The sequence below is a fragment of the Lathyrus oleraceus genome, chromosome 7 (assembly GCF_024323335.1).
Source record: "Lathyrus oleraceus cultivar Zhongwan6 chromosome 7, CAAS_Psat_ZW6_1.0, whole genome shotgun sequence".
Classification (NCBI taxonomy): Eukaryota; Viridiplantae; Streptophyta; class Magnoliopsida; order Fabales; family Fabaceae; genus Lathyrus; species Lathyrus oleraceus.
Window position 1 is genome coordinate 143,620,336 of NC_066585.1, and position 15,538 is coordinate 143,635,873.

The 15,538-nt window shown below is 33.1% G+C and overlaps 1 protein-coding gene across 1 annotated transcript; it reads right to left on the bottom strand.

The window, feature by feature from the left end:
* Positions 1-4,194: 4,194 nt before the first annotated feature.
* Positions 4,195-7,435, bottom strand: LOC127100487 (protein BCCIP homolog). Its single transcript, XM_051037699.1, has 10 exons — positions 7,178-7,435; positions 6,861-7,014; positions 6,677-6,753; positions 6,327-6,551; positions 5,331-5,543; positions 5,155-5,220; positions 4,924-5,013; positions 4,792-4,848; positions 4,537-4,648; positions 4,195-4,444 (listed from the first exon to the last, which is right to left on the bottom strand). Exons 2-9 carry the CDS (start codon positions 6,994-6,996, stop codon positions 4,550-4,552), a joined length of 963 nt encoding a protein of 320 aa, XP_050893656.1. The 5' UTR covers positions 6,997-7,014; positions 7,178-7,435; the 3' UTR covers positions 4,195-4,444; positions 4,537-4,549.
* Between the last annotated feature and the right edge of the window lie 8,103 nt (positions 7,436-15,538).

The following is a 15,538-nucleotide window of genomic DNA, read 5'->3' on the forward strand; positions in this document are numbered from 1 at the left end:
TCAAATTAGATATTAACTTATGACATCTACACAATAATCTTATCTTTCATGATAGTTATGCTTTTAGCCGCAAATTTATTATTAATTAGACCACTATAGCTTTAACTAATTACATAATGACCCTAACACATGTAATATTACAATTGTGATTCAAAAATTCTATCAGATCATTGTTATGTACACATATGATCCAGAATTAGAGAGAGAAAAAAGACACCAACCTTATCACAATTTTCTAGCATTCATAAAAAAAAATGTCACTAAGTACACAACTATTACTAACTAAGAAAAATAAATCAAGAATAAATCAAGTTGAAATGTTCCAAATACTCCCTATAAATAAAAAAAGTAAACTCAACTTAAAAACAACCCCATTTGTTGTTATCAAATGGAACAGCAATCCTTCAAATGACTATTAAATTTAGAGCAACCAAAGATAATAGATATCTTAAGATATCATGATGCACGAGAATTTGTTGCAGTTAACTTCTTATTAAAAAAATATTCAAATTAATGCCTATGTTTCTCCGCTTAATGGGTAGGATCCTCCCTCCACCGGCTATTATGCGAATTTTTCAATGCCACCAGGACCTCTCCATTTTCCTCATGTTTTCTCTTTGTTTTTGCAGTTGTGCATATAATTTATTGTCAAAGAGATAGAAATTCACAGAAAGGCTTAAGAATAATATTTGATCTTGTTTTAGAGAAATCCTAGACGTGTAAAGTGTTCAAATAATTCCTAAAGAAACACATAATTTAAAATAATAAAAATATATTAAAAGCTATTTAGAAGGAAAAAAACGGCTACACAAAAGTTAGATAACTCTTGATAACTAAATAGTAACTTCCAAAAACTTACACAAACATAAAAATGGCTCTCAAATCGTTACTCTATCAAAATTTTAAACAACCACATCCGCAAGTCCCTGTACTAGAGGTGTTTCAAAGTCTTCATTAGCTCCAAACCAATCTAGGTATGCAAGGGGTGAATGAACTGCTTACCAACATCCACAATTTTGTACAACAGTGTAAATTGCATCTCTTAACTGAAAGACTCCTCAAAGTATAAGAGAACTTACAATATGTTCTACCTCATGATCACTCTTCACGCGAAGTGGCACCATGCACTAATCTAGAACCTCATCTCAGGTGATCCTCGTCGACACCATCTCTTCGTATCAAGTTGTACTTAGATCGTCATATCATTCATTACTTATACCATACATACAACTCTCTTCTACGTGACTCTAGGGGCAGAGGTAACAGTTATACTCCCCCGAAAAGATGTCATCCTTGAAGAACTCCATTACACCATCCTTAGAGAGGGGATAAGTAGGACATCAATATATAAATTCCTGATTGAAGAAGAAACTCGCTCTCTAAGAGCATCCTTAATAATTGGATCCCTAAATCCATCTAAGTTTCACTAAAGTCGGATATTTATGATATGACTAGAGATCAATATGAACATATTGAATACATGGACATTATGTTTGATTATCACCACACCAGGAGCGCAGTGAGATGTAAATTGTTTGTCTTGACTCTCAAAGGAGCAATCATAACATGGTTCAAAACCTTGCTTGATGGATGTATTGACTCCTGGAATAAGTTATGTGATTCCTTTGTTGCTAAATTTATAGCCCAAAAATAATGGCCCAACACTATCTTTGTCTTCGATGATATTCAACAGAAGAAAACAAAAATCACGCAGGAAAACATTGATAGATTTCCCAAGGTAGCCATCGAATTAGGTATATCGAATGACAAAGTGAAATATTGGATATTCGTAAAAAAGATTAAGAGTTAGCTATATGTTTTGCGAGAAGTTAGGACTAAGAGGTGCCTGAGTCATGAGTGACCTCCTCACTAGGGTCCAGATGTACATCAATTATGAAGAAAAACATATATTAGAACATAGGGGTGTACATTTGGGGGGAGGAAGGATGGGCGTTATCCTCACGGACGTCTAATAAAGCTTCTATGCACGACCCCACGAAATTTGTCGGAGCCCAAAAAAGCTAAATGTTGGGCATCGGCAATAATCTTCTATGGTAAATACCACAATAATAAAGCAAGATAATAATATTTCACATCTAAATAAATTCAAGAACAATGTACTTTCACAAAAAACATAGTTGATTCTTAACACAGAAAGTAGTACCCTTACAAAGATTTTTTATCACACCTAAAATAGTATAATAATGACAAGTTTTCTAGTAAGGACGTTCATTTAGTGGAATAAATTACGGAAAACAAAGTTCATTGGTTTAGATTTTCTATCACACTCTAGAAATGTTTCATTATGACTTCTTTGATCGAAATTTTTGAATATGTGTTTGGTGCAAAAGAGTAATAATCGACTACTTTCCTAGTAAAGATGTCTGCTTAGTGGAATAAGTTACAAGAGTCAAATTTCGATGATTTATATTCACCATCACATCGTTGAATTGTTTCTTTATGACGTCTATGATTTTTTAGAGTTGAAATTTCTCTAATCGTAATTTTTTGAGTATGTGTTTGGTCTGAAAGATTACAAAAATCGACTAATTTTCTAATAAGGAAAAAGTTTAGAGGGATAAGTTACGAGAATCAAAGTTAGGTGGTTTAAATTCTCTATCACACCATTTAAATGTTTTCTTAGGATATATGTGGTTGTCTAGAATTTGATTTTTTTTCCTCAGAATTTTCAAGTATGTGTTTGGTATAAAATAGAACAATTATAGACTAGTTGGACTTTCAAGTATGTGTTTGATATAAAATAGAACAATTATAGACTAGTTTCCAAGTAAGGATTCCAAATTTGTAGAATTAGATTCTCTATCTCATTATTGAAATGTTTATTTATGATGTATGAGGTTTGATTTCGAACTTCTTCAATAATTTTTTTTGTTTAATATGAGTTTGATCCAAAAGAGTACTATAATCTTTTTTGTTTAATATGAGTTTGATCCAAAAGAGTACTATAATCGACGTTTATTTAGTGGAATATACTATAATCGACATCTATTTAGTAGATTTATAACTTCTTTGATTTAGATTATCAATCATACCCTTGGATTGCTTTTTATGACATAGTTATTTAGAATTGGAATTTCAGAGAATGGGGCTATTTGGATTCGCTAATATGAGTGTATCTTATGCTATAAGTTTTGTGACACTATTTAGAGGAGCTTATTAAAATAGCTTATAACATTATTCATAAACACTTTTGAGAATATTTTTATAAGTTATCAAACCAGATTATTCCATTAAGTGGTTTCACCTCCCTCCCCATTACAATTGTAGGTGACAAGGCGAAAATGTAAAGTCTATCAGCTATTGTCTATGATTCTACAATTGATGAAATTAATTGGTTGCTAATAGTCAAGATGTATTGGTGGGTAAGCAATTTGCATATATCATAAAAGTACAAAAGAAAACTTCTTGATAAATAAGCTTTTATACAATGACTCATAAATAGAAACTTCACAGCAACAACAACTACATTATAATCTTGCATTGATCTCCATGAATAATACAGCAAACTACTCAACATGATGGAAGCCATAAATTAATGATTTTACATAAATGATTTGATTTTTTAGAGGAACAAGTTATAAGTTACTTAACTTTAAATTTATGAAATAGAATGGAATATACATGCTTTGAGCGGAACTCAAGTCAACATGATTTAATAATAGTCGGACTGGGACATAATTATTGAAAACATAAATTTGAACAAAAAATTAACAAAAGCAAAAAAGATGAGCACTTACAGGAATGGCGCAGAGAAAGTATCCCAATTGAATCAGTTAAGTTTTCTCAAACCAAACAAAAACAATCCTAATTGCAAACTTACTGGTTGTTAAGGATACATGAAAAACAAAAAACCTTATGCAAAATGATAATACTCACAAACATAAAGTAAAAACCTTACTCTATGAAATTTTGGCGTGGTGTGAGAAAGACATATAGAGAATAGAGGGACCATGCCGGTTCATTTGAAAATACGAGCGAGTTGACAGCAAAAAAATTGGTATCTAACGAACGAAGAGGGTAGAGTTGAAATTAGTGTTTTAGGTTGGGAAATTACTTGGTGGAGTGGTGGGAGTGTGTAACTGAATAGGCTTACACTTACTGAAAGTGTGATGGCACAACCATTGTTGCCCCTTCCCTGCATTGATGAATGATCTTAGACTCCTGGGCTCTGAATGACACTGCTACTACTACTTTATAAATAAATAAGTTACAAATGTTTTACAATTTCTAAAGTTCAACCACTTTCATCAAAGTATAAACTATTTTGCATGTTTCATAAGGATCTAACAATTGAGAAACTTAAAACGTAGAAAGTAATGACAGGGAAAGGTGATTTTCAAAATCTTGTCAATTGTCATTGCAAAACAAAAAAGACCACAAAAAAATAAATTAAAAAAATCCCAAAACTTGGCATCTCAAACACCTGCAGGAAAATAAAAATCAAACAAAGTTAAAATACATAGATAGCTTCAGAAAGTTATGAGATTATGTTAATGAATTGTTGAGAAACACTACCTTATAGTTGCCTTTAGCTTTCATTTATTAAAGAACCTAATTCTTGTCGAAATGCTGGAATTTTGTCTGCCTCAACAGCCATGATTAATCCCATTGATCTGTAACTCTTTAGCTGTAATAGAAAGAAACTGTGTGGTTCAGAATCATTGGTGATGAGAGATTATTTACTCTTCTATCAAAAATGAGCAAATTTCAGCAGGTTAACAAAAACTTCACGATAATGGTATATTGATATGTAAGACTCATATAACTTGCCTCGTGAGGTGCAGGCTGCTGGGTGCGTAAAGGAAAACAGAAGGACCACGAGCTTAACTGGAAGTTTTTTTAGACAACAATCAGTAATCGGAGACAAAATAATTCAAAATGATGGCAGCAAGATATTCATACCTTGTGAAAAATTTCATCCTCAGGCTTAACATATATTATCGCCTCATCGCTATCATCGCTCTGTTTTCTTTTTTGTTCTGCATTCTTGTGCTATATTTTTACAACAAGGAATGAAGTAAAACATCACAAAACACAAAAGTGGAGCAGAAGAAAATGATCTTAACCATAAAAGCTAGGAATATAATTAAAGAGGATAGTAAATAGGAATGAGATACTGCAGAAGCATAATACCTTGTAAATTTTGCTTAGTATTACATAATGCTTAAACCGGAAGGAATTTCGGAGGTCCTCTGTTGGCTGTTAAGTGTACATCGTGACAATGTAAGTTCTAAATAGAGAATTAGTCCAAAAGAGTCGAAGAAAAACATTTTAACATCCTCACTCATCTGATATTATCAACAACTAACCTCATCTTCCGTGGCCCATGACACTTCATTAAAAAGAGAATCATAGAGATGTGGTAAAAGCTGAGGAGGAAGGTTCACCACACGCTGTGATACAAGGAGACCCACATTATGTGCTTGTTCTCCCAAAAGTAATCTCAACTGATCAGCAATGTGCTTCTCTTGGCATACTTTATGGAGGAGAAATTCCTTGAGTTGGATAATACATCTATGCTCCTAGCAAAATTATTAGGCTCAATTTAGATAAGCTTCTAGGAGTTTCTCAAATAAAGCGTGTATTTGGATCCAAAGTTACCACAGAAAAAAAACTTCATAAATTTAAATGTGTTTGTAGATCATTTAGATAAAGATGCTTCTAAAATAATTGAAGGGTAGATGTTAATTTCAACTTATGGAGGAAACAACAAACTAGGTCTCAGTTAAGTTCTTATGACTGTCAAGATGTTAAACCAGTCATAAACAAAATTCTCAAATTGTGAGGTGCTACCAATTAATGAACCAAAAACTAAAGCAAAAAATTAGACATTGAAATAAGAACGAGTTGATTAAGGTTCATTGTACAAAATTTAATATATATATATATATATATATATATATATATATATATATAGAGAGAGAGAGAGAGAGAGTAAAATTGCATAACGGGGAAATATATATATAAAACTAAAAAAATCAATTTTCTTTGTATTTAAAATGAGATGCCCATCAAAGAACGAGAGGAACAAATACAAAGAAGAAAAGTAAATCAGTGATATCAAGGTTACCACACAATCACAGAGTGTGTGTGTGTGTGTGTGTGTGTTTGGCAATGCGGTGAGTTACCACTACCTTATGATTAGTGCTCTTTACACTGTTTTTCTGAAGCTGCTAGTGCTAGCTTCTACCTACCGCACAGTCACACCGTGACTTTTGGCTAATACCAAACATATGCAGTAAAAAAGTAAGAGAAAAAGGAAAACAGATCATGAAAAATATGATATGTGATGGCATGTGACTTACCCTATATCTCCATAGATTAAGAGCGGTAGCAAGGGCGAAAACCCCTTCATCCTCATCATCCTCTACCTTCACAACAGTCCCTACAGTGGTCTGTTCCAAAATCAAATCTACAAATCCACTCAAATCCCATTCTTCAACATCCAGGTAAGTTTGCAGCAAGGTCTTAACTCCATGGAAATCATTGGATTTAGGATCAAAAAACGCAAAATCCGCTTGGACAACTCCCTTAAACAATAAAGACCTCATATTACTCAATTTTACCATACAATTTTGAAATTTAAACAATTCAAAACATAATACCACTAGTGATCATGAAAATCATTATCAAATCATATCATAAGAGATTTTACATCAAACTCCCCATCAGACGACTCGGATCCTTCCACTTCCAATCTCTCTTCTAAAGGATGCTTAGTGGATCCATTACCTATGAAGTGGATCAGAAACAAGCATTCAGAGTGGAAAACATAAAAGGCACCTAAAAACATATGATTCGTTAAGATTGAAATAATAGAAAGGAAAAAAGTGTCTTACTAGCAGAGGAAGGGGTAGGGTTCTCAACAGATTCGGAACGACGCTTCGGCATCGTATGAGCAAGAGCACGAGCAAAAGGGGAAAATGTAATCGGCCAAGATTTGAGTTGTTGATGCCTTCTAGGCTTTCGAGGCATTACTGTAACGCTGAAACCCTAAATATATAAAATTGCATCAAATCATCAAAATCAAAACCCTATATTCTTAGCAATTTAATAGAGTTTACTGAAAAACGTGATATGCATACAATAGAAGAAATAACAGAGTCTGGGGTTAGGATAAAAGTATAAAACAGAGGAAGTTAGCTAAACAAAATACCTGCGGCGGCGTTTGCAACAGTTAACTGAGGCGGCGTCTGCAACAGTTAACTGAGGCGGCGTACGGCTACAAGCGGCGGTTTGTTGGCGATGGAGCGGCGGGGTGACTGATTTTTGCGACTGAGGGAAGTGAGCGGCGGGTTTTCCGATTCCAATTGTTTTGGCTCGCACTTTTTAGAGGATGTGTAAAATAACTGGTTTTATGATTGAACCTGTATCTAATATCCATATCTAAAACCATACATTTAAAAAAGAGGGTTTGTGTAAAAATGGTTTAAAATTATGTTTCTTTACAACGTGTTGTAAAGTGGATATTTTCTATTCATGGAATCAAACATGTTAAAAAGTTAATGACTAAGTATTTGATTATCTTTCAAATCACTATTTCCTATTCTTAAAACATTCTCATCCAATTAAAATATTTTATATTGTCAAATCATAACAGTATTTTAAAAATAAAAGTGTGATGTGGCGGAATATTATATATACTAGCGTTCAGACGGACACTCCCGTGCCCATCTGTCCGCTTTCTTTAATGCGCACAGCAAAGAAAAATAAATGTATGTTTTTCTTTTTATGAGATTTCTATTGTATGTAGCATTAAAATGATATTATTACACTTTAAAAATGGTAAACAAAGATATTCAAAATTAGGGGTGTTCGCGGTGCGGTTTGGGCGATTTTTGCGATAAAAATCACCCAAACCGCAAGAGAAAAAGTTATGCGGTTCGGTTTGGTTCGGTTGACTTTTAGAAATAAAATCAAACCAAACCAAATCAATGCGGTTTGGGTTGGTTCGATTTTTTATAATATTTTTATTGAGCCATATATACTCCTATAAATAACGACATAACTTTGTGTTTGGTCATTCATACATTACTAAATAACATCAAAATTCATCATATTTAGACAAAAACGTTTCATTCAATATACAAAAAACCAGATTAGACAAAAGTGGAATAAAAGACAAATATAAATAGTAGCATAAAATAATATCAAAGACATTATAATAAAACATAAAAAAAATATATGAGATGAGAGATTAGAGAAGATGAAAAAAAGAACATAAGAGATACGAGATTGATAAGAAAAGTGCAATAAAAACGTAATTGGAAGAGAAAATAGTAACATAAAAGATAAAAAGGAAAGAATATAATAGAGGACTTATTAAAGTAGGATATGTGAGACCTACATGGAAAAGAAGATGAGAAGAATGTGTGATACTACTATGCGAGATTCAAGAAGGTTGAAATTGAAACCCTAAGTGTGATTAAGAGAAAATCGTTTGTAATTGTAAGGTTAAGGCATACTACGTTTGAGGTTTGGGTTGGATGTGGGATAAGTGAATTTGGGTTGTAACATAATGTGGTTTGGTTTTGTTTAATTTGGTTTGCAAATTACAAACCGCAAACCAAACTAAACCATGCGGTTTTATTAAAAAATGACCCAAACGAATCCGAACCAAATGCGGTTTTTTGCGGTTTCGATTTGGTTTGGTTTGGTTTGCGGTTTTCTGTTGGTTTGGTTTGGTTTTGAACACCCCTATTCAAAATTATTTTAAAGCATGCAAAGTACTATTGATTATGTGTAATCTAAAGAGAATGATTCTTTTATATTCTTTTCCAGCCATAAATGCTGAGTATTTATATATACAAGTGATACTTGAGTGTATAACTAATTCCTAATCTTAAGGGAACACTATTGTTGATTCCTAGTATTAAGCAATGAATAATTCAAACTATACCAACTCATATGCATAGTAATAAGAATGGTTGGTTACACTTAATTATTGGAACAACTTATTCTTATCTATTATTATGCCCCCTCAAAATTGGGTCACCATCAATGACACAAAATTTGTCTCTGAGAAATGAAAATCTGGTTCGATGCATAGGCTTTGTTAGAATATCTGTCGGTTGGTCCTTTGTAGAAATATGAGAGACTCGTATGTTTCCAAGTTGAACCATTTGTCGCACGAAATGATAATCTAGAGTAATGTGTTTCATTCGAGAGTGGAAAACTGGATTGGAGCATAAGTAGGTTGTGCCAATATTGTCACAAAAAAAGTAGGTACTTTAGATGGTACTCCAAGTTCACTCAATAGATTGAGCAACCACATGATCTCAGCTGTAGTATTGGCAGCAGATCGGTATTCGGCTTCTGTGGAAGATCTTGCAACTGTTCTCTGTCTTTTTGATAACCATGAAATAGGATTTCCTCCAAAGTAAATTATGTAAGCTGAAGTAGATGTTTTGTCATCGTAATTACCTCCCCAATCAGCATCGGTGAAGGCTTGCAGTTTAAGATGAAGTGGTTTTGCTAGCCGTAAAGCATGATTAATAGTATGTTTTAGATACCGCAATACTCGTTTGAGCTGCTGGAGATGCAGTTGTGTTGGTTGATGCATGAATTGTGACAATTTATTAATTGTAAAGGACAGATCTGGCCTTGTCAAAGTAACGTATTGCAATGCACCAATGATACTACGGAATAGCTTTGAGTCGGCAGCGGCTGATCCATCATTTAGTTTGAGAGGAGTAGTCATACATAATGATGTGTTAACGGTATTTGCTCCAGCCATATTGAACTTATCCAAGAGTTCTCGAATATAACCATGTTGAGATAATAACATACCCTCCTTGGTTGGGATCATTTCAATGCCAAGAAAATAATGAGGGAAACCAAGTTGTTTGAGCGAAAACTTGTTGGAAAGTTCTGTCATGAATTGAGTTAAAAAGGTAGTATCACTGCCCGTCAAAAGTAAGTCATCAACATATACTAATAAGAAAGCTTGTACACCATGTTTATTGTAAATAAACAAGGATGAATCACTTAGGATTGTTTGAAACCCAATAGAAAGAACAAAGGCCTTGAGAGAATCATGCCATGCTCGAGGTGCTTGTCGTAAACCATAGATAGCCTTCTTGAGTTTGCATACATGTTAAGGAAATTCAGAATGAATAAATCCGGGTGGCTGTTGTATGTAGACATCTTCAGTCAATTTTCCCTGCAAAAAGGCATTATTAACATCCATTTGGTGTAAGGTCCACCCTTGAGCAAGTGCTAAAGTGAGAACCATTTTAATAGTTTGAGGTTTCACAGCCGGTGCGAATGTTTCCTTAAAATCAAGACCAGGTGTTTGAGTGGATCCTTTTGCAACCAACCTTGCTTTATATCGTGCCACACTTCCATCAGGATTTCTTTTGATGCGAAACAACCATTTACAGCCAACTGAATTAGTATGAGCCTGACGGGGAACCAAGGTCCAAGTACCATTATTCATGAGTGCATTAAATTCAGCCGAACAAGCATCTCTTCAATGTGGTATTTTAAGTGCTTGAGTAATAGTAGATGGCTCAAGATTTTCCTACAAGTCATGTTTAGAGGCAATAAATAGTTTCTTGGGTTTGAATATATTATTTTGTGACCTTGTTACGATAGGAGCACGTTGAACTGGATTATTTGTCGTTGAAGTTGGAACCGGATTAGATGCAGTGTTGGTGGTAGAGCTTGTTAGGTTATCACTAGTCACTGGTATCTCTGTTGTTACAGACGACTCGATAGGTTGCATTGACTCAGGGACTGGTGGAGGACTTGATACCGGATCTGTTTTGGGACTCGATACCGGGACTGATGGCTCAGGTGTGGATGACTCATGTGCTATGGACTGGTTTGGTTCCTGAGCTGAATTTTGATCTTGGGTAACATGAATAATATTGTGTACCGAAGAGTCATGTGATGGAATTGGAGGATAAGTAGATGACAAATTAATTAGGGATTGATAGGGGAATGAGTTTTCCACAAAGTGGACATGTCTAGATACATATATCCTATTTGACAAAGGTTCAAGACAAAAATATGCATGTTGAGACGTTGAATAGCCTAGGAAAATGCAAGGTTTAGACCTGGGTTGGAGCTTATTTTGCATATATGGTTTTAGCCAAGGAAAGCACAAACTGCCAAATGAATGAAGTGTATGATAAGCTGGTTTGCTTTTAAATAATATTTCAAAGGGAGAGATCATATTAATGATTGGTTTAGCCATCCTGTTAATAAGATACACAGCAGTGGTGAAAGCAAATGACCATAATTGGGAAGGTAAATTAGCATGATGCAAAAGAGCACGACCCGTTTCAACAACATGTCTGTGTCTCCTCTCTGCTGTGCCATTTACCTCAGGTGTGTGGGGTGGTGAAGTTAAATGAGAAATGCCATTATTGGCAAGAAAAGATTTTAATTTGATAAATTCTCCACCGTTATCAGCGAAAAGGGAAAGAATTGGAAAATTGAAGGATTTTTCAACAATGGACTTGAATTGAACAAAAATAGAGAAGACATCTGACTTATGTTTCATTGGGTACAACCAGACATATTTGGAAAAATGATCAACAATGATTAAATAATATAAAAAACCATCTACTGATCTAATAGGAGTTGGGCCCCAAACATCAGAGTACAAAAGTTCCAAAGGTTTGCTGCTTGTGAGATGATGATTTGAAAAAGGAAGCTTGTGGCTTTTTGCACAGTGACAGGAAGTATGCTCATGTGAGGCCGGAAGCTTTATTGGTAGATGATGTAGATGTAGAATGAATGCTTGTATGCAATGCTTGCGGTGGACTGGATGACCTAAATGTATTGGATAGATGATAAAGATCTTGTTTAAGTGGTCCTTGAAGCAGTGGTTGACCCGAGGTCAAGTCCTTGACAACAAAATGGTTTGCAAAAAATTCAACAGAATAACTATTAGATTGACATAACTTGGAAACAGACAAAAGGTTGGATTGAATTTTAGGAACACATAAGACTTGTTTAAGATGAAGAGGTTTGACAGAAGTATTAATAACAGAGTTACCAGTGTGAGTAATTTCCAAACATGTTCCATCACCAACAATCACCCGATCTGCTCTAGGATAGGAATTTGTTAAGGTAAGCTGTTGTAGGTCCTGAGCAATATGATGAGATGCTCCTGTATCCATGACCCAGTTACCATGTTGTGTTGCAGCCTGATTCTGAGCAAAGTTCATTGTTGGTTTAGGGCCGTTTCGTTTAGGAAATCCCTTAATTTTGTAGCAAACCTTAGCAGTGTGACCAACCTTGTCACAAAACTGACAGACTACCTTATTTTCGCCATTCCGCAAAGTTGGTGAAGGGTTGCGGTTGTTGTTGTTTTTGTGGTGATAGTTTTTTGTTCCTGTGGCTGCATTGGCAGTGGCAATCACATTGTCAACTACAAGTGGATCAGCTTGATGATGAATTGTTTCAAAATCCATCAGTTTTTCATGAAGTTCAGCAAATGCAACAGGACTTTCTCTGCTTCTAAGTGCAGCGGAAATTTCACGATACTCAGCACTCAAACCATTGAGAGTGTGAATAACAAGATCAGTTTCATCAAGGGGATGATCAATGATTGCGAGTTCATCCGAAATTGCCTTTATCCCTTGTAGATATGTAACCATCGATTGATTTCCTTTTTTGAAATTGGAAATCCGTTGTTTGAGCGCAATAATCCGCACTCTTGAGCGGCCCACATACATGGTTTTAAGGATCTCCCATGCTTGATTGGAACTTTTGACAGTTCCTAAGTGTGTGACCACTGTTGCAGCCACCGAAGATACAATACCATGTAGAATGAGTTGATCTTGTCAAACCCAATTCGTGAAGTCTGGATTGACAACGGTGGTATCGTTTGCGAGCTGTTTTGATGGACAAGGTGTAGTTCCATCAATATAACCTAGAAGATCATAGCCTGTTAAAAGAGCCATGAATTGAATTCTCCAGGCAGGATAATTGTCTCCATCAAGTTTAATGGAGAGTTGAGAACCAGCATTCAAGACAATCAATTTGTCGGCTGGTGATGACATAGTGGGCGTCGGTTCAGAAGGCATAACAAGGATCGGAAAAAAATTGCTTTTAAGCTTTACGCTCTGAATACCATAAAGAGAATGATTCTTTTATATTCTTTTCCAGCCATAAATGCTGAGTATTTATAGATACAAGTGATACTTGAGTGTATAACTAATTCCTAATCTTAAGGGAACCCTATTGCTGATTCCTAGTACTAAGCAATGAATAATTCAAACTATACAAACTCATATGCATAGTAATAGGAATGGTTGGTTACACTTAATTATTGGAACAACATATTCTTATCTATTATTATAATCAATAACATTCTCTAAGAGAAATGTCGAACATGAAATCTTTATTCGAAGTATTTTCTTTTTTCTACAATTGCTTTCCGTGGTAAAAAAATGTAAGACTATCAAATTAGAATTTTTTTAGATAAAAAGATAGTAAAATTAATAGTAAGTAGTGTAATATAGTTTTTTTTACCTTATAAGGATTTGAATCAATTCTTCATACATCTCTTTATCAATGCGCTATTGAGATTTATAAAACTACAAATATATGACGAAATGTCATATTATCAAAGAAATACATTCAAAATATTTGACTCATTTGAATATAATAAGGTTTATTGTAACACAAATAAATGTATACCTGAAGAATGAAGATACTTTGTTTTAGTCTAGATTTGATAGAACAACAACTATGACATATTTCTGAATTATTTGGATTTTTGGTAAAAAAAAAAAAAACAATGGACTTAGTTAAATATATATGGTTTTATTTACATAAACCACTAATAGAAGGCAAATTCACAAATTCAAAAATATTCAAGAGTAAAAATATTCTTAAATGAATAAAATAAAAACACATCTCTCTCTCACAACAAAAACTATCAAGTGGGGTACTTAGACGAAAATCAAATTCAATCTAAATTTTCAAATTTTTATTTTTAAAATGATTTTTAATATTCAAAATTTTGAAATTTCTGGAATCTGACTTATAACAACGGTAAAAAAAATGTAAATTCCCAAAATTCTAGTATCCGCTTAAAATCAAATTAAAAATTTCAAAATTTCCGAAATTTTTACAAGGATATCATGATCATTCCATTCCAAACGAATATGCCAGATTTAATTGGAGAGTGTCAAGTTAAATATTCTCATGGCTTATATTTCTTGTGTGATTCTCTATTATATTTCACTAATATTAAAAAAAAGTAATAATTAAACGAAAAAGTGCATATGCTACCATCATGGTAGAGTACGGATTTCACCGGTGTAGATGCTTCATTTCCATGTTTATGCACCATTTTTTCCTTCTTAAATTTATCTCTATCTAAAACGTGAGTATTACACTTTCCTGCATTAAAAATACCCCAAACAAAATTAACAAAAGGAGAAAGGCATCAAATACAAAGATCATAAGAGGAAGACTCTGGTCATAAAAAATAAAACCCTATTATTAAGAAGGATAAAAGAGATTGAGTGAATTAAGAATTAAAAAGAAAAATTAATTGAATGAATGATTCCTGCATGACTTTATCTTCATATTTTACCAAATTTATGTAAAAGAAAATTAAGAATTAAAAAGAAGAAAAGAAAAAAGATTAGTCAAACAAAGAAGAGAGATAAAGAAGTGAAGAGAAAAAAAAGAAATAAAGAAATGGTGGTTGTTTGATTTTGAGTTTTGAATTTTGATAACAATAAGAGACAAAGAATTGAGTGTCACTATATGTGTTTCGTTAAATATCCTAATGTATAAACATAGGTCAGTCTAAAAATTAAAGATTTATAGATTTCTTTAATTTTCATATGATGCAATATAAATCAAAAGAAAGAGAACTTATATTGTCAAAGTTGTTGATTTTATATTTTTAATATAATATCTTCGGTGACAAAGTGATATAAAAAAAATTGTAGTAAAAGAAAAATATTTATGAATTAACTAAAAGGGAGAGAGAAAAAGAAATAATTAATTTTTAAGTAAAAGAAAGTGAGAATTATTTTAAATTAAAAGATAAGGAAGTTACTAACCACTTCATTTTATAAGTGATGTAAGTTACCAAAAATATAATTTTTTAAATTATATTATTTTATTTATTTAAAAAGAAACTAAAGGGTATTTTTGGATCAAAATTAGGCCACTTCAAAATCATGTATTCCCTTTATTTATATATATATATATATATATATATATATATATATATATATATATATATATATATATATATATATATATATATATATGTATATATATATATATATATATATATAAAATTCATGCAAGAATCATTCATTTAGTTAATTAAGGTGAATTGACTCTTAAAACGAACTCTATTAAATTCAAAAATCCCCTTACATTTTCTGTTAAACTAAGACATGTCCTTACAAATTCAAACAGAAACGACTAAAATAAATAATCACACAAACCTTACAAACCAAAACTACTTAACGACAATAAACTAAAACACAGAGACATCGAAATTTAGGAATCCAACCAGTACATAAATCCA